At 35.3% G+C, this 19,729-nt stretch overlaps 1 protein-coding gene across 5 annotated transcripts in view; it reads right to left on the minus strand.

The window, feature by feature from the left end:
- Far1 (fatty acyl-CoA reductase 1) overlaps positions 1-19,729 on the minus strand; it is a 55,172-nt gene that overhangs the window by 19,220 nt on the left and 16,223 nt on the right. For all 5 annotated transcript variants that reach the window (XM_090348112.1, XM_090348110.1, XM_090348108.1 and 2 more), the window contains exons 3-9: positions 15,578-15,772; positions 11,097-11,272; positions 4,888-5,067; positions 2,488-2,665; positions 1,482-1,526; positions 1,237-1,355; positions 316-383 (exon numbers count right to left, since the gene is read on the minus strand). In XM_090348112.1, coding sequence (XP_090204238.1) covers positions 316-383; positions 1,237-1,355; positions 1,482-1,526; positions 2,488-2,665; positions 4,888-5,067; positions 11,097-11,272; positions 15,578-15,766 — 955 coding nt within the window. In that variant the 5' untranslated portion in view covers positions 15,767-15,772. The remainder of the gene's footprint in view (positions 1-315; positions 384-1,236; positions 1,356-1,481; positions 1,527-2,487; positions 2,666-4,887; positions 5,068-11,096; positions 11,273-15,577; positions 15,773-19,729) is intronic.

Raw genomic sequence — 19,729 nt, forward strand, 5'->3', positions numbered from 1 at the left:
AGTTTCAGGGCACTCATGGGGGAGAATAAAGCTCTGTTCCCATACCATAGATAATCTAATCTATGAGTGTTGCTGCAGATGGCAAAAGGTATGGTGGATGGGAATATACAGGCCATTTTACATTTGTGAAATATTACGAAGGATATACCACAAAGCAGTAGTGGTTGCTTATTACTTTTAAAATGGCAATTACAATTAAAATAAGGGGAAATTTAGTAGCCTGAATGTCTCATTGCTCTTCTAATACTAAAACCTCATGACCATTTAAAGTTGTTTAAGATACAGTCTAACATTCAAAAACAGATAAAATCATACCAACTTCACCCCAGTGGAAAGGATTAGTGCTGCCTGTTGTACAATTATATACCATGATGTTTCTTGGTCTGCAAAAACAAAGATGAAAGTAATGGAACATAGGAAGAGGACAAACTTCTCCAATCTAGATCTTACATAATATTAAAGTAGGAAGACACAAGAATGATGGGTGCCTTTTCACTAGTATGTACAAAATTACCCTTTAAGGATTTGTTTGATGACTATAACTACCCTTTATTTCTTTTTTCACCTAAAAAATTATAAATATAAACTTTTTTCTTCTTACATTTTTCTTCCTTAATTATTAGTAGTGTCTGGTTTATTTATAAGTGAGAAAAATAATAAATCAGCTTTTTCTGTTTCATTTTCCTTACAGACTTAGCTCTTTTTCCAAAAAATAAATATTCATAGAACCATTTTTCTCCTTTTTATTATTTACTGACTTCAAAAATAAGATCAGTTTAACAAGTTAATGGGAAACTTAAAGTTTAGCTATTACTTGCAAAAAGGATTTTTATGGGATGACTATGGATCATGATTAAATGATGATTAAAGCTTCTGTAATGGGTATTAACTGATACATGTAAACCATTGTCTATGAATTTCAATTCTTTATTAGTGTCAAATGTACACCAAGTTTTAGTTTGGATTAAAACTACCACCCTTGGTGAGAACTTCTTTTTCATTTTTAATTCTAATGAATTTGTGTATTCTTTCTGATAAGATTAATTCATTATTATTGATGGGTTGACTTGCTATTATTGCCTGTGATATATCAACCTGCATAGTTGGCAGTGATGCTGCTTAGAATTCTATAACTGCATGGTACTATCAGGACTAAGAGATTAATTAACATTAGTAGCTTCTTTTTCCCTCCTCAGTTACTATATATTTAATAAGCGACATTGTCACTTCGTATACCTATTAACTCCGGAATACCAGGCTGCCGCAAGACTCGTGTTGACAACTACATCTACAGGAACAAGATCTGCAAGGGCATTGTTGGAGGCACGCATTGTTCGAAGAATTCCTTTCCCTGCCTTTGTTGAAATTAAAAACAACACCTTAAGATATATAAGCCAAAGGGGGTGTGTGTATATATACATATTATATACACACACATATAAAGATACACAAGTATTAAATAAATCATGAAGTTTACTTACCGCAATAAAGAGACCACTTGGTCCATTAAAGTTATCAATCCATCCCTAATGTCAAAAATTTAAAAAAAAAGAAGGGAACTTAGAATTACTATAAACCTGGATTTATTGTTTGAAATCCAAAACCTCAAATATATACTTAGTTTTTTTCCAAAAACTAGAAAAATTCAGATACAGCCCATAATATTGCTTATAGTCATATACAGAAGTAGTTTTCCTTTGTGGTTATAAATGATTAAATAAGGAATTATCCACTGTTTCCTAACTACAAAGGGAATTTCAAAGAGACTATATACTATCAATTACCTTGCTAAATTAAGCATATTTAAGAATGCATTTTTCTGTGACCAGGGAAAAATGATAGTAAGTCTTCCCCAAATTTGCTGACAGAAAGAGGAAACAGAATAATTATCAAAGCAACAGAAGATGCTATCACTTACTATCATTACATAAGCCTGTATTTCCTAAATTCATTTATGTATTCATTTATATTTCGGCTTTCTTTTGTTACAGGAATCTACAAATACTATAACATCTTGTTTTCTCTTAATAGCAAGTTTTCTTATACCTTTCTTGGTTTTTTGTTCAGAAAAGGTCTACCTCTTGGAGGGCCTACCTCTTTTTGGTAATAAAAAGTGAATGAAATCATGGTCTCTGATGCTTAAGACATCCCAATTTTTAAAATTTATCTTTACAATATTGCTCTATATTTCTATAAACTCAAGGTTGCATTAAAAATAAAAGTACCAAAGTGGCACTGTGGCTCAAGGGGTAGGGTGGTAGCCTTAAGCTAAAGAGCTTAGAGACAATGCCCAGGCCCAGAGTTCAAGTCCCATGCAAAATAAATAAATAAAATAAAAGTACCAATAATACTATCTTTCTATGATCAGTTTTGCCACGGTAAACCACATTTAGCAGTACCTCTCTGAACTCAAACTATTAGCTCTTTTTATACAGTTATGATTTAAAGTTTTCAATCCCAATTATTTAAAGATTTCTAAAAACTTACTGGAAAAGGTTCTTTCCAACTGGCACCAACAATCGACGGTCTTACAATTGCCACATTTAGCTTTGCTCCTTCTTGTTGTACAACATATTCTGCCAGTGCTTTCGTGTATATGTATGTATTAGGTCTGTCTCCTATCAATTTTGGTGTGATATCATTTACTAGGCCATCATCCATCCATCTGGTGAACAAAAAAAATTGCATACGAAGTTGAAGAAAACAAACGAGGGGGTAACAAGTAGACAAGAAATACACTCATTATCTTACTTACATAATTACAACTCTTCTGACATCACCCTTACAATAAGATTAAAATTTTTAAATTGCATAAAAAGTATTTCCAGATGTTTTATTAGAGAATTAAAAAACAAAACAAAACACTTCAGCTGGGCACTGGGGGCTCATACCTATAATCCTAGCTACTCAGAAGGCTGAGATCTGAGGATCGAGGTGCAAAGACAGCCCAGGCACAAAAGTCTGAGACTTTTTATCTCCAACTAAGTACCAGAAAATCAGAAGTGGTGCTATGGCTCAAGTGGCAGAGTACTGGCCTTGAGCTGAAGAGCTCAGAGACAGCGCCCAGGCCCAGAGTTCAAACCCCACAACCAACAAAACAAAACAAAAACAAACATACAAATAAACACTTCATGAACTTTGCACAACCAAACACATCTTTGTTCTGACTCAATGATTTAATGGTAACTTTCACTATCTTTAAAAAAATAGAGGGTAGTTTCATTAAGCATCAATTTATAGATATTTCTTTCACAAATCCTTATCTGCAACTTCAATAAATAAAATCATCTGAAAACCGTTTTTTCATAAATCATATGGTAATGTCAGTTAAAAATATCATTTAACTTAAATATTCATAAATTTCTTATGTGTTTGAACAGAGATGATATGCCACACTAAACTGGTTTGTTCATATTGTGTCTTTTAAACTTGCACATTAGAATATATAAATTTCCTTTACAAAGTTGAAATAACTCCCAAAATATATCTTGCCTCAATGTTTGAGATTAGGAATTTTGTATTTGTAGATAACCACTTAACACAAAGTAACATGCTATTATATACATTGGCAGTCAGTATTTATAGTTAATATAAAAGGTCTACCAATCTACATAGTAAACCACTGAAACTGTTTATCCTCACAAGTGAGACTTAACTAGTAGCATAAACAAGAACATTTATTAAACTAAAGGGAGAAAGCTATTCAATTCAGGAAAAATTCTACAAAAGAGTTTTGCAAATGTGGATAGTTGAAAGGTGGGTAAATAACTTTGCGGAAGCAAATCCATGAATTATCCAAGGTTATCTTTTAGTCAGATTCTTATAAGCAAGAAATGAAGGAACAAGACTTAAGTTACAAGCTCTTTGTCATTTTCTTACATGTTGGCATATGCCAAGAAAAAGCAATATGCATCCATTAATGTCCATGCTAACTTTCTCCCAGAGATGGTAAACACTCTGTCTACTAACCTGTGAGGAAAATGAAGTATATATTTGGGACCATCTGAGAAATAGTCATAAAATAGAAGCCAGAGAATTGCTAAAAGAATGTTCAGTAATCTCAATTGTTTTTATAATCTGCCTCTTCATAATGATTAACAGGAAAGTCTTCTTTAATTTTTTTAAAGACTTGTGTGCTTATTTCAGAGAAAGCAGAGGATGGTAGATTCAAAAGTGAATAGAATGTCTGAGAACAAAGGAACCTAAGGAGAGACAGAATAAGAGGAAAAACATCCCATGCAGAGATATAAAGATTAACAAATATGTGAAGATATAAAGAATGCTGGAATATTTTTATAATTGTAGCCTATATAAAAGAACTTCTTTTGTCCTTTGTTTCTTCATTTTTTTCTTCTAATGTTTGTTTGTCTCACTTGGAAGAAAGCACAGACTAGAGCAAACGAGAACCAGGGCCACGGTGTATGCATACTAAACCCCCATTTGTCAAATACTATTTATATAGTAATTGCTGAAAAGAAAGACATACCCAACATTACACCATAGGAACAATGAATTAACCCCTAATAATTAAAAGCCTCTCTATAGATACTGCAATGCTATTATAATAAATTAGAACCTTGCTATTAAGTCCTTGGTTTCCATATAAGAAAAGTAGGACCCGCTAACATGGAAAATAAAACCTGTAAAATCATGAAAATGATTCCTTGTAAATAGTAAAAGCCCTACACAGATGTCACCAGCAAACATATAAATCTATACCAAAATAAAACAGGTTAACAATAACTTGTTGAGTATAAGAAGATATAAATTGTAAGTGCCTGGGCGCATACATGTGTGTATCTGTATGTGCTGAAGAAGAGACTGAAAAACATATACACTTGGATCCAAACTTTAAAACTATGTATATAAATTGCAAAACAAACATACTCCAAGGAATCAATCAGCTTCTTGGGATCTACAGGGGGTGGATAGACTACTTCATCAATATGCTTCCGATTGCAGTAGGCATATGCTGTTGACACATGCATGAATACTTCCAGATTCTTCATTTGTTGTGCAAGGAGAATAAGCTGTCGCGTAGCAATCACGTTTAACTGAACAGCATCTCTATAAAAGAAAGTGACAATGTAATGTTGAAAACCTATTCTAATACTTGTTTTAAAAGCTTATTTTCATTAAGGGAGACAGAAACAGAGGGTTTGTATCCTCCACCTGCTACTTTTGGAGCAGTCTGGGCTTTGAACTCAGAGTGTTTTTTAAGGCAAGTATTCTATCATTGATTTTAGGGCTTGTTTTTCAAAATAGGATCTCAGACATTTGCAAGATGCTGGTGTTAGACTGCAATCCTCCTATCTTCATCTTCAGAATAGCTGATATTATATGTAAACCACCATTCCTAGTTTATTCAGATATGATCTATTATATAAGTTGAACACAAACTGCTCCTCCTACTTCCTCCTCCCAAGTAGCTGTGATCATAGGTAGGCAGGTTTCTGATTCTTTACAACTTACCCTTTTAGCTCTGACTTTGTGTATTTTATCTCAAAATTAGTATATTCATTCTACCAGTCAGGTATAAAAACAAATTTTCTGATTACAAAATAAACCACACTGTAGGAATTAGAAAATAAAAACACAAACTGTACACCAATGGCTTACATCTGTAATAGTAGCTAGGAGACAAATGCCTGGAGGATCATGGTTCAATGCTAGCTTAGGCAGGAAATTCTGCTAGGCTCTATCTTCAATTAACCAACAAAACGGTGGCCTACATGTGGCTCAAGTAGTGGAGTGTCACCTGTGAGCACAATACTTGTGAGAAAGCATAAGGCTTTGTGTTCAAGCCCTGGTACTGGCTTAAACAATGTGTGTGTGTGTGTGTGTGTGTGTGTGTGTGTGTATCTATCTAATGTATATTTTATATATATACATCTCTCTAGACATATATTTAATTAGATCTAGATTTAGATATATAGATATAGATATATTTCTCTATATATATACACTTAGATAATTTCAGTCTTTAGCTTTTATGTTTGTATTCTAATATCACACTGGGTTTCTTTTACATCTTGATTTTTTTCTTTTTCCTTCTTTTTTTTTGTGGGTCATGGGGCTTGAACTCAGCCTGGGCACTGTCCCTGAGCTCTTCAGCTCAAGGCTACCTACCACCCACCCTTGTGTCAAACCCCATTTTCCGTTTTCTAGAGGTTAACTGGAGATAAGGATTTTAACTTTGATCCTCAGATCTCAGCATCCTGAGTAGCTAAGGATTCCAGGTATAATCCTACATCTTGTTTTGTAAAAGTATAATTTTTTATTATATCAAAGTGAGAAAAATTTACAGAATATTACAATAAATCTGTTAAAACAGTATACGGAAGACTAAATAATCTATTTATTCCCTTCTTGGAATTCATGTAAATTCTAAGCAAGGACATATATTCAGCAAAGTATTCAATGAAGCATTCTACTAGTAACAAAAGCACAAAGAGTCCAATATTCACTATGAAAGGATTGGCTCAAATGATCCTATAAAAATTATGAAAACATGAAAATCTTTAAGAATAATACAAAAATGCATATATTGTGATATAAAGCAGGATTATAAAGAAATTCTAGAATCAGACTGGGTTCAAATGCTGACATGATCTCCCTAAGAGCTAAAGTATAAAGCTACTCCATCACTTGCAACCTCAGTTTCCTCACCTATAAATGGGAACAATAATGGAATCTACCTACTAGACTTATAGGCGCTGGGCTGGGTGACTCAGACCTGTAATCCCAGCTACTGAGAAAATAAACACAAAACTGCAGTTTGAGATCAGCTCTGTCAAAAGTCAATGAGACCTGACCCCCAAAAAACAAGCCAAATATTGTGGTTCATGGCTATAATCTTAGCTATAGAAAACTACAGGTAGAAAGATTAAAGAGGACATCCAAAGCTGGCTCTCAGACAAAAGTACAAAACCCTATTTAAACAGTAAGGCAAAAGGGCTGGAGGCAGAGTCCAAGTGGTAGAACATTTACCTCCAGTTCAAGCCCCAGCAATACTAGAGAAAAAAAAAATAGCTTGCGAGTACTTAGTACTGCTCCTAACAGTCTCCAAAAAGCAGTAAATGAATATTAAGGTAAAGAGAGAGTGAGTAGTTTTGTTTCCTGTTCTGCAAAGGTTAATTAAGAAATCTTTTGCACCACATGGCAACTATAGTTGCCACAATTATTATATTATAGAAAATCACTAGAAACAGATTTTAAGTGTTGTACAACAAAAATGTGAGGCTATGCATATATTGGCTCAATTTAGTCATTCCATGTATTTCGAAACATCATTTTCTACACAATAAACACATAGTATTTATTAAATAAAAATTAATAAAAAGGGGGATAAAGAAATACTCAATGCATATGCTAAAACTGGAAGACTACTACATTCCTGTAATACTATAAATTGATAGCATCCATCTAAAAGGAGCTGTGAGAATGTACCAGAATTATAGAAAAGCTATATTTAATTAACTTAATTTTCAAATAAAAAACTTATTCTGATTCTATTTTTTTCAAAAAAGAAATTTAATAAGCTCATTATATAATTAAAAGTTACACAAACTGTCACATATCAATGGGACAATATCATGCCATTAAAATACTCAAATTATATACATTAAAAATTCAAAATATGAAGTTGTTTCTACATTAAATTCAAGAAAAAAATTAGGAAGCTTATGTTCTGTTAGGTAAAAACAATATACATTCATATAGAGATCAAAAGGAACTTTTTACAAAAACTGAAAAATAAGCTTTGAGTACTTTTCTAAAATGTTTATATCATCAATATTTAGACAAGAACAACAACTATTCTTTTAAAAGGCCAGGATATGGCAGATAGAATCTAGCCCATCTGACTTTACAGCAGTGCTTTGATGTCTATCTTGTTTGCAAAACAATGGGGTTGGGGAGGATACTGCCTGGGAAGAGGTATACTGAGAATATTTTGTTACAAGTTCCCTAGAACAGGACAGTGAGTTCTGGGTCACCAGAAACAAGGAGTAACTCATGAGAGAAAGGAAACACACATGAGCGTACTCACGCACACATGGTCACACGTGCCCACATGCGTACGTACACACACACACACACACACACACACACACACACACACACAATCTCCTGTATTTTTTTCAATAGTAGCTGAAGTACTATTTTAAAAATCACTAGAAGAAAAATTTTAATGAAATTGAAGTAGAGGATTTGAAATCATGTGTGTACTTTCTTTTCCCTACTTTACTTCCATTGAGGTGGGGGGGATTTGATCTGCTCAAATGGATAATCAGCAGGAAAGGTATTTCAGAGGAAAAAAAACTACCTTACAGGATGGTTAGAGAGTATGCTACTTTCTCTTTTTGTATTTACAAAAAATGGGGATAGAGAAATGCTTTGGTCTAAAGTTCAAAAGGGATACTCTATTACTGTCTTGAGGATGGTGACAGTGTTTCTGGGTCATTTGAAAAGAAAGAACCACTTGAGACACATACACCTGTGCTTTGCTTCTCTCCATCTCATTTGTACCTGACAGCCCAAATCCGAAGCCACTTTTGTGCCTACAAAAGTTAATATCTATACCCAGTTAACGTTATTCCATTTTACAAGTCAACTTCTCAGACTCTTAAGTGTGAGATCATAAAATATTTAATACTGGACAAAAATAATATTCTCATTATATTCTGGAAGCATGAAAGCCATTTAAGACAGGCTTTTGAGAAAGGATGGGCTGAACAAATGATAACTGTAGTCCTATGCTAAAGTACAAGGAAAACACTCCAAGAAAGAAAGAAAGAAAGAAAGAGAAAAAGGAAGAAAGAGAGAGAAAAAGAGAGGGAGGGGGAAGGAAGGAAGAAAGGAAGGAAGGAAACTTGAACTACCAATCAACTTTCTCGTTGTTCTCTATAGACACCCCAAGTAGTTAATACTTGACAAAACATACAATTGGGAGTTTACTAAAAACACTTCTGAGCCATATCCTCAGATAAAATTTAAACAATTTAAAGTAAAGTCTGGCCAATCACATTTCAAGTAAATTCCTCAAGTTATTTTGACAAGTCTTTTTCCTACTCTTCTCATCCCAGACAAAAATAACTGGGTGAAGCCCTACCACTATTACAAAACCTGCTTAAAACAAATCAACAGCATGCCTTAATACAGTAATATATGGTGACAGATATATGAAATCAACCTCAAGGAAAAAGCTGCATCTTTTTTGTTTTGTTTGTCAGTGTAGGGCTTGAATTCAGGGCCTGAGTACTGTCACTAAGCTTTTTCACTGGAGGCTAGTACTTTACCACTTTGAGCCATACCACCACTTCTGGTTTTCTGGGGATTAATTGGAGATAAGAGTCTCATGGACCTTCTTGACTAGCTTCAAACTGTGATCCAGATCTCAGACTCCTGAGTCCCTAGGATTGCAAGCGTGAGTCATCAATGCCCAAGGGCTGTATGTTTAAAGATGTCCCAAAGCTGATTCCAAGAGTACTGGTTCTATTCTACATGTAGAAGGTCAGAATTTGGCAAGTGCAGTCCAGGTGTCTGTATTTTAAAACATTTTCCAGTTATTTATTTAATTTTATTTTGAGGATCTAAAGGGGCAGAGTAGCTATAATATTTTTATTTAAGGGTATGCCAAAGACTTTTCTAAGCCAATACTGAAGATAAGTTCACAGGCCAATAAACAACCAGAGCAATCAGTCAGCACAAAATCACCACCAACAACCAATATTATGGCCCTAGAAGGACCAGGATTGGGTCCACCAGGGGCCCTTCCTGGCATTTTCCAGTAATTCTCAAGATTTAATACATTCTAAAGTTTGCAAACCAATTTCCTTAATCTTATCTAAACATAAATCTTCACTTCTGTTTCTTCTGGAAACTTGCATCCATATGCATGTTCTGGGCCTTATTTATAACCCAGACTCGCTCCATTTCTAAAACCTCAGATATATTTTCCCCCAAACCATCCATTGCTTTCTTTAGACTATTTTTTTGTTCTCACTATAGGGTCCAGTTTCTTGCTACTTCTTGCTTTGATTCTGCTCTTGCCATACCTCAGGAATACTAGACCTCAAGCCTAACTACTTAAAAATTCTATTACCCTCATTTTTTTCTTAGTATGCTTGTTATTCTTGCTATAAATTTTTTACTATTTCAATATGTGTACAAATTATCTTGGCTTCTTTCCAAGATATTGCTTATGATGTAGTACAATCTGGATTTGCGCCCAACCCAACAGTAAAAATTTGTGTTTTCATGTCATTTTACACTTGTGGGTTAGCTGAACAGATAGTTAGGAAGAGGAACTGTTCTGAGAGTAACTATTATAGACCAAACTTCCGGTTATTTAGAATGTCTAACACAAATCTTTTGTTTTCCAATCCATTTAGATGTCAACATCCATTAAAAATGCTTCACAGAAACAGTAATTTTGATGTAATATCTAGAGCTAAGATGCTGAATATGCATGATGGACAAAGAAGAAAGAAACAGTACACATCTATTCCTTTCCCCTGTGGTATTTTCAATAAAACAAGAAATAATGAAAGACATCTACTTAATTGTGGCTTTGCTCACTACCCTAAGGGGACCATTCCCTACATTCCTACAAATACTGTAACGTGGTCCTTCTCATAAAGGTTAGTTATGTTAGTTTCACTCTAATAAATGCTGACTATTAAAAAAATCAAATCCCCTTTAAGAGCATCTAATTTCCTCTTTAGGTCAATAAGTCCCATACTACAATTTACGCTTTTTTCTCAAAAACATGCTAAGGTTCATATAAGCCATGTGAACTCTTCTTTTGACTATGAAAAAAAATAATGAAAGCTAGAAACATGGGAGAAAAAATTTGTTACACTGGCCATTTAGTTCTTGTTAATTTTAGGAAAAAATAATGCACTGACTAAAATTATAGACTACCAGGTATAGTGGATAACATCCATTGTCTCAGAACTTGAGTGGACAGTTTTAAATCACTTTCACTAAAATATAAAAACTAAATATAAAATATAACAATTTCATTAAAATATAGAATTAAGATTATATCTTTTAGTATGAAGCTCAAATATTACATAAATATTTGTACTTACCTTAAATTTTCATTAAATCTTACTGTGGCTGCACAGTGGAATATAATATTGGTAGAATCTATGATGGCTTCTTTATCTTCTTCACTGAGAGCCAGTTTAGGTTGGGTGAGTTCACTGTTGATTGCTATAATTTTCTCTCTAAAATCTGAATTTTCATCTCTCAATCTGTCAAAGAGCTTTCAAAGAAGAAAAATATACTTTTAAAATATTGTTTTACTACTTCCTAATATACATTATATATCCTTTTATCTATCAAGAAAGATTATTTAGGATGACACTTGTAATCCTAACTACTCGGGAGGCTGAGATCTACAGATCGTGGTTCAAAGCCAGTCCAGGCACAAACAGTCCACGAGAGGCTAATCTCCAATTAAATGCCAGAAAACCAGAAGTGGTACTGTGGCTCAAGCAGCAGAGTGCTAGCCTTGAGCTGAAGAGCTTGGGAACAATACCCAGGTCCAAAGTTCAAGCCCCATGACTGACAAAAAAACAAAAACAAAAACAAAAAACACCTTACCAAAGTACAATTCCTAACTGCTTTTCTTCTTTTTTGTTTTTGTTTTGCCAGTCCTGGGCTTTGAACTCAGGGCCTGAGCACTGTCCTTGGGCTTTCTCAAAGCTAAGAGCTCTACCACTTGAGCTACAGCACCACTTCTGGCTTTTTTTCTATGTATGTGGTACTGAGGAATCAAAGCCGGTCTTCATGCATGCTAGGCAAGCACTCTATCACAAGCCAAACTCCCAGCCCCTAACTGCTTTTCTTATAGAAAATATCCATTACCCAAACTTTATAGATATGGAATTTGAGACTCAAAGACCTCAGGCAATGGTGCAGAGCCACCAAGCAAGTAGTCTGCAGTTCAATATGAACTATAAAGTCTTGAATAATTATGTTATTCCTCAAAACAGACAGCAATATAGATATCAGGACAAGTTTTTACATGATCCCTCAGATTTCTAAATTCTAGACCTTAATTTGTTACATGTCATAATTTGCTTTTATTTCCCAAAGTAAGTCTACATACATATAACTTTAGTATCTGTCTTCCTTTTAACACTCCTCACAATTTGACTCTTAATGTGTCCTTCTTTAGAAAAGGATCTAACTAAACATTTAAGAAAACAGGAAGTAGCATTGTAGCTCAAAGTTGTAAAGCACAAGTCTTGAGCTGAAGACTCAGGGACAGTGCACAATCCCAGAGTTCAAGCCCCATGACAGACAACAAAAGAAAAAAAGAAAAAAGAAAAGAAGGAAATGGACTTTCCCTGAAGTTTAGAATCTGGTGGTAAAAAGTAGATGAGTGACTGGACAATGAAAATGCACTATTTTAAGTTATAAAGTAAGACTAATACCTGGCAGTTAACTAACTTAATACTTAATAAACTGGATAGGAAAAATGACTTATCCAGACAGGGAACACTCTGCTCTGCATAGAGTTCTTAAAAGAAACATTCAAGCTGAGATCTGGCTAAGGAGAGAGGGTTCTGAGCTTATGTAATTAGAGGCAACAATTCCTGGACTTGACCAATTACTGGATTTATAGGATAAGGAATGAAGAAAACTGTGTTAGGGCAGAACGTACATCTATTTTCTAAGTAATTATTAGATAACAGAGTCTAGCAAGACAGTCTTCATAAACATTAAGTGAATAAATTCATTAGACTGAAAACATTGTAAAAAAGCCAGTACAGTTTTGAAGATACAAAGCTTAGAAATGGTTGAGATGGTTCATATAGTGTATACGAAACTGCAGAAGACAGATCTAAGTAAAAGTGATTGACTTTGTAGGTTTGATGAGAGAGAAAGACAGATCAACATACTAATCATACAGTAAAAGAGATCATACAGTTAGCAACAGCAAAGGGCAGGCACCTAAGATTGAAACTACACACAAAGCTATTTTCAAGGACTGGTATGGTCCTACAAGCCTCTAATCTCAGCTATGTATGGGAGGTGGAGACAGAGAAGACAGTGGTTAAGGCTAGTCTGGTAAAAAAAAAAAAAAAAAAAAAAAAAAAAAAGTTAGCAAGACCTTATCTCAAAAGATCAGGCTAGGGTAGTATATGTCTGTAATTTCATCGGCTAGTGAGACAGATTAGGAGGTTCAAGGCTAGATCCGACAAAAAGTTAAGCAAGACTTTATTTGAACAAATAGGTAGTGTATGGTAATGCTGTGTCTGTCATTTTAGCTAGTCAGAAGGTGGAGGTCAGAAGATTATGGCCCAAGGAGGGCTTCCAGAAAAAATAGACCATGCGTGAAAAACAAACTGAGTAAAAGGGCTGGTGGTATAGTTCAAATGGCACAGTGCCTGCTTTGCAAGTAGAAATCTAACTTAAAGAACAACCATTTAATGCACATAAAACAAAGCAGGTTTCATAAGTACCTCAGTGGACCTAGTAAGAGGAAATGAAGGCCTAGGATAGAAAGAGTGGGTTCTTTATATGTATGAAAATTGAGCTTAGATCTTTCTAATTCAAGCTTACAGTCAAGAATGTCAGATAAGAAGATACACTGAAAACTTTACAAGAAGGAGTAGGAGATACACTAGGGCTCCTTGGCACAGGTTGAAATTTTCTTAAAAAGGACCCAGAAACACAACAAATCAAAGAAAGTCTGGATAAGTGGGACTGCATTGAACTGCAGAGCTTCTGTATGCAAAGGACATAGCAAGCAAACTAAATAGAAAGCTTACAGAGTGGGAGAAGATTTTCACTATCCACACAACAAAGGCCTCATATCTAAAATATATCAAGAGCTAAAAAAATTTAAGCTCTCAAAAACGAATCCTCAAAGAAACAACCATCCCATTAAAAGATGGGCCAAAGACTTTAAGAGAGTCTTCTCTGAAGAAGAAATAAGAATGGCTTATAGGCACATGAAGAAATGCTCGATATCTCTAGCCATAAAAGAAATGCAAATCAAAACAACTCTAAGATTCCACCTCACTCCAGTTAGAATGGCCAGGATCAAGAAATCCAATAACAACAGATGCTGGTGGGGATGTGGCCAGGAGGGATCACCACTACACTGTTGGTGGGAGTGCAAACTCGATCAACCACTATGGAGGTTCCTCAAAAGACTAAATATAGAGCTCCCCTGTGACCCAGCAATTCCACTAGTTGGCATTTACCCAATCGTCCAGAAACAAGGACATAGTAAATCCACTAGCACAACGATGTTCATTGCAGCACTTTTTACCATAGTAAAGATATGGAACCGACCTAAAAGTCCCTCAATTGATGATTGGATCAACAAGATGTGGTATTTATACACAATGGAATTCTATGCTGCTGTCAGAAAGAATGTTATCACCCCATTTGTAAGGAAATAGAAAGACTTAGAAAAAAATCATATTCCATGACATGAGAAATGGTATCAATATTTACGAAGTAATGTACCTTCTATCTGGTGATTATAATGTAACCCTTCTACTAATTACAATAAAAAATATATGAAAAAAATCATATTAAGTAAAGTAAGCCAGACTCAAAGGAACAAAGGCTCAATGGTTTCCCACATTTGTCATAATTAGTATAAACCTTGGACTCTCCTAGCAGAGGTTTACAATAGGGCAAAACCTAGATACATAAGGCCATATAGGATGAGGCTAAATGAAAGGACCCCCAAGATATAGAAACAAGAGCCATATAAGGTATGACTGTTGTTCTTAATGTACTATGTTACTTCTCATCTTACTTTGTTATCTGATATATTGTATATATGTTTATTTATTTGAAATAGGATAGGGAAGGGGGTAAAACAAGATGGGGGAGTGGTGGAGGAGGGAAATGAGGACAAAAACATGAGAAAGGGTAGCAATGATTATTAAGAAATGTACTTTCTATCTGGTGAATATAATGTAGCCCTTCTATTAATTATAATAAAAAAATGTCAGATAAAGACACTCATTTTGAGAGAAGTCGCAAGCATATTACAATTTTAAAATAATTTTATTCTAGCTCATTTCTAGTGTTTCTAAGTGACTAATCTAAAGGTCTGAAACATGCCATTTTATACACTCGCTTTTGTCATCAGTGAAAAGGGAATAATTTCTTCTTTTCCCCCTAATATTGTTATGTGAAACAATTCTGGTTCTTAGAAATTCTGAAACAGTATCAAAACATAATTTCACACACAGTAGGTGGTTCAAAACTACCTGATTATTACCTGAAGACTACCTAAGTATTCAGTAACCTACCTCAAAAAATTCTAAAATCATACTATAAATATACATTTTAGTCAAAAAGGTTATTAAAACTCATTAGAAAATGTTTCTCATCATAGAAAAAAAGCTTTTTTTCCTACTGATTTATAAGTTGTATCCAATTTATTGCAATCCTTTAACAACTTAGCTACAATGTTTTTCAATAATGATTTTAGGATAGAGAAAAAATAAAACCAAGTTGGTGATGTTTATCATAATTACACTCACAAGCACATGCTTTTTCTCTCCTGCAAATGTTAATTCTCCTTACTTACCTTGCTACTAAGGATCTCTTCCACTCGTTCTTGGGGTGTCTGTCCAGCTTTCTGCCTCACCAAAACGTATACTGAATTCACCTTAGGGCAAGACCTCAGTAACTTTTCCAGAAGCACCTTCCCTAGGAAACCAGTAGCTCCTGTGAGGAGTACATTCTTGCCTTCATAGTATTCTGGAATTGAAACCATTTTGACCTTAAGAGAAATATGACAACTTCATATTAGTTAAAAGTTTTTATGTTCAAGCTCACTTAAAAATCTTGTTAGACAATGTAATTTAAAAGAATAACAAAAATCAAAATTATTAGCACAAAAGGTCTCTAACCTCTGGTTCATTGTAGTACAGTGGCAAGAAAGAACTATAGCAAAAAAAAAAAAAAAAAAAAAGAACGATAGCATATTTTTTTCTTATTACCTCAGACAAGGCACCTTCGCACCTTTTCTGGGCCCAGGTTTCTTTAGCACAGTTTGTACTAAATGTTGTTTAAAAATTCTTTCCATAGGGCTGGGAGTTTGGCCTAGTGGTAGAGTGCTTGCCTAGCATGCACGGAGGCCTGGGTTCGATTCCTCAGTACCATATACACAGAAAAAAGCCGGAAGTGGAGCTAAAGCTCAAGTGGTGGAGCTCTAGCCTTGAGAAAGTCCAAGGACAGTGCTCAGGCCCTGAGCTCAAGCCCAGGACTGGCAAAAAAAAAAAAATTATTTCCATCAATAAGAGTCCAAATCTTTATTCAATCTCTGTTAAGCCCTAAGCACATGGAATGGTGTTCTTTTCTTCCCAAAGTTATTTGGAACAGAATAACACTGAATAGAAATCAGCAGTAAGACTCAATTCTCTGGTTAATAAAACACTAGAGGTGTAATGTTTACCTATGGTTATCATTTGACACTAGAAAAGATAACTCTTACATGTTTATTGGTGACAATAAATCAGAAAAGGTCAAGTGGAGACTGATGATCTATATGCAGCTTCCTACATTGTAATTTACTATACACAATAAATGAGGAAGGATTTTTACTTTTTTTCCATTTCAATAAACACTATTTTATATGGTCAGAAGCATATAGTCATTGGGTCAACAAAGGATCTTTATAAAGACTCAGTTTCATGTTTTAGCTGCTTTACATTTAAGCTGCTTTACATTTAATCTAAGCACTCAATATAAAAGTCCCAAATTAGGTATCTGGTCATTCAGTCTAGCTTCCTATAAATGTCTACCACCTATAGCTATACCCAAAAGTAGGTCCTATTTCATTTTCTTTTTTAATACTGGCTCCTCTTATGTCTTCAGCATACAAACAAATTCATAGCCAAAGACCATTTCATGGAGATTATAAGGTGAACAAATGAACAAATAAAATACTTTAGCTGGGCATGGTGGCTCACACCTGTAATCCTAGCTACTCAGGAGGCTGAGATCTGAGGATCATGGTTCAAAGCCAGCCTGGGCACTAAAGACTATGAGACTCTTATCTCCAATTAATCACTAGAAAACTAGAAGCAGCACTATGGCTCAAGGAGTAGGGTAGTAGCCTTGAACTGAAGAGATCAGGGAAAGCACCCAGGCCCAGAGTTCAAGCCCCATAACAAAAAATAAATAAATAAATTTATAAAAATATTTTGCCTATCTTGTAAATTTTTATTCTAAGATATTAATATTGTGAATTATTAAGCAGAAACTAATCTATTATGCTTAGAGGTAGAGGAACTGATTGGGACTCAAGTCATCAAGGGAGAAGGCCCATGACTGAATGAGACAGAGTTATTAGAGGATATTAAATATATACACACTCCCAATCTCTTGTTATGTGATTGCCTGCATCACCTTGAGACTCTGTCTATAGGAGGCCAGCACTAGATGCAGTTCCTTGATCCTTTAGGACTGTGAGATAGTTCCTTTAGGAAGTCACCTACCCAGTATGGAGTGTTTATTATAGTCACACAAAATAGACTAAAATATAACAGATAACAAATGGGCATGGCTATGTTCCAATAAAACTTTAAATACAGGAGGCCATTTTGTAGGACATAGTTCGCCAATTCCATTCTCAACAATAACTTCCAATATTCTGCATATAGAAACAACCTATAGATGAGAAAAGTATCAATGGATAAGCAGTGCAGTCAATATAACACACAGGAAGATCACCATGCAACAATAACAGCAATGACTGTTCCCAGCTACAATGCTGGAAACAAAGACTGACATGGACTGGTACCAGTGGCTTATGTCTATAGTCCTAGATACTCAGGACTATACTAGATACTGAGGATCCCAGTTTAAAGCCCACCTGGGCAGGAAAGTCTGTGAAGCTATTATTTCCAATTAACCACTAGAAAACTGGAAGCAGCACCGTGCCTCAAAATGGTAGAGTGCTGGCCTTGAGCAAAAACAAAGCTCAGGAGCAGTGTCCAGGCTCTGATTTCAAGCCCCACAACCAATCAAAAAAGGAAAAAACAAAAACAAAAACAAATACTGACTGGAAAAAAGGTAGAGGAGGCAAACAAGGACATCCCTATCGATTTCAGACGCTAAAACTCTACCACTTGAACTAGAGCTCCATTTTTGGCTTTTGTTGTTGTAATTGTTAGTTTATTGGTGGTAAGAGCCTCATGAACATTCCTGGCTGGGCTGGCTTCAAAGTACAATACTCTGAAAATCAGAGTCCTTGCTACTGAGTAGCAAGGACTATAGGTGTGAGCTACTAGTGCCTGCACATTTCTATAATCTTTTTTCCTTTTTCTTTTCCTTTTTTTTGGGGGGGGAGGGGAGAGGTAGGTCCTGGGGCTTCAACCCTGGGCCTGGGCACTATTCCTGAGCTCCTCAGCTCAAGGCTATTACCCTACCCCTGGAGTCACAGATAAGAGTTTCATGGTCTTTAGGTCTTTAGTGCCCAGGCTGGCTTTCAACCATAATCCTCAGACCTCAGCTTCCTAAGTGGCTAGGATTATAGGCATGAGCCACCGCACCGGCTTTTGTAATCTTAAATAGTCAAATTTATAAAAACTTTTATGTTAAAACTTCTCTAGGAAACTATCAGAAGGTCAAATACCAAAGCAACTACAATTACAGCCCAGAACAAAACGTTCTGAACAAAAAATGATTCATACACTTCTATAAATTAAATACATGTATAATAAATAGACAGTTATTAAAAAAATATACTATTGCTGGGCACTAGTGGCTCGTGTCTATAACCCTACCTACTCAGGAGGCTGAGATGTAAGGATCATGGTTCAAAGCCAGCCTGGGCACAAAAGTCCATGAGACTCTTACCTCCAATTAACCACCAGGAAACCAGAAATGGCACTGTCTCTCAAGGGGCAGAACAGTAGCCTTGAGCTGAAGAGTTCAGGGACATTGCCCAGGCCCAGAGTTCAAGCCTCCATAAGTCTAGGGACTTATGAACATGTACTGATTACATATCTGCTTATTTGCAATTCTTGGTATACAACAGCAGATTCAGGGACATCTGGTTATCTATCACTACATAACAAAATTACTCTTAAAAGAGTATTTTGCCTCTCCCAATGAGGTATTTTGAGCTTCCTTATAGCACAATAACTACAAGCTAAGGTTAATGGTGTAAATATCATAATTCTAAAAGCTAGTAAAAGCTCTTAAACCTTTTCTGATCTAATCATCACAGTGTAACTTTTATCACATTCTATTGCCTGTAAGTGATCTGAAGACAGTCCTAATTCAAGAGATCATAAACCCTACCTCAGGACAGCTGAGCGCCCTGGTGGCTTTAAAACAGTACAATTGTGCCTGCAATGTGTAGCTCTTGGTGCTGACTACTTAAGTAATGGACTAATAGGTTTTCTGGTAGTTCAGAGCACAAGAAAAGGAAATGAAGACCAAACTCTAATACCTCTGAGGTATGAAAGCTAGAGTTCAAACCTCCATAGTACTGTGGCTGCTAATAGCTACCTTGAAGCCTTGAAAACTAGCCCTTTTCTTCAGGGCTAGGAGGCATAGCTACTCAGTGCTACCACTTGCTCAGACTTTGATTTCCAACAAAAAAGCTTTGCAGCTTTTCCCAGTGACTTGTCTGCCATAATAAATCTGAAGTTTAGACACTCTTTCACGATGCAGACTAATCACTATAACTTTGAAACCAAATATCATGAGCCCAATACAGAAAGAT

Source organism: Megascapheus bottae, chromosome 16 (genome assembly GCF_031878675.1).
Source record: "Megascapheus bottae isolate mThoBot1 chromosome 16, mThoBot2.hap1, whole genome shotgun sequence".
Lineage (NCBI taxonomy): Eukaryota > Metazoa > Chordata > Mammalia > Rodentia > Geomyidae > Megascapheus > Megascapheus bottae.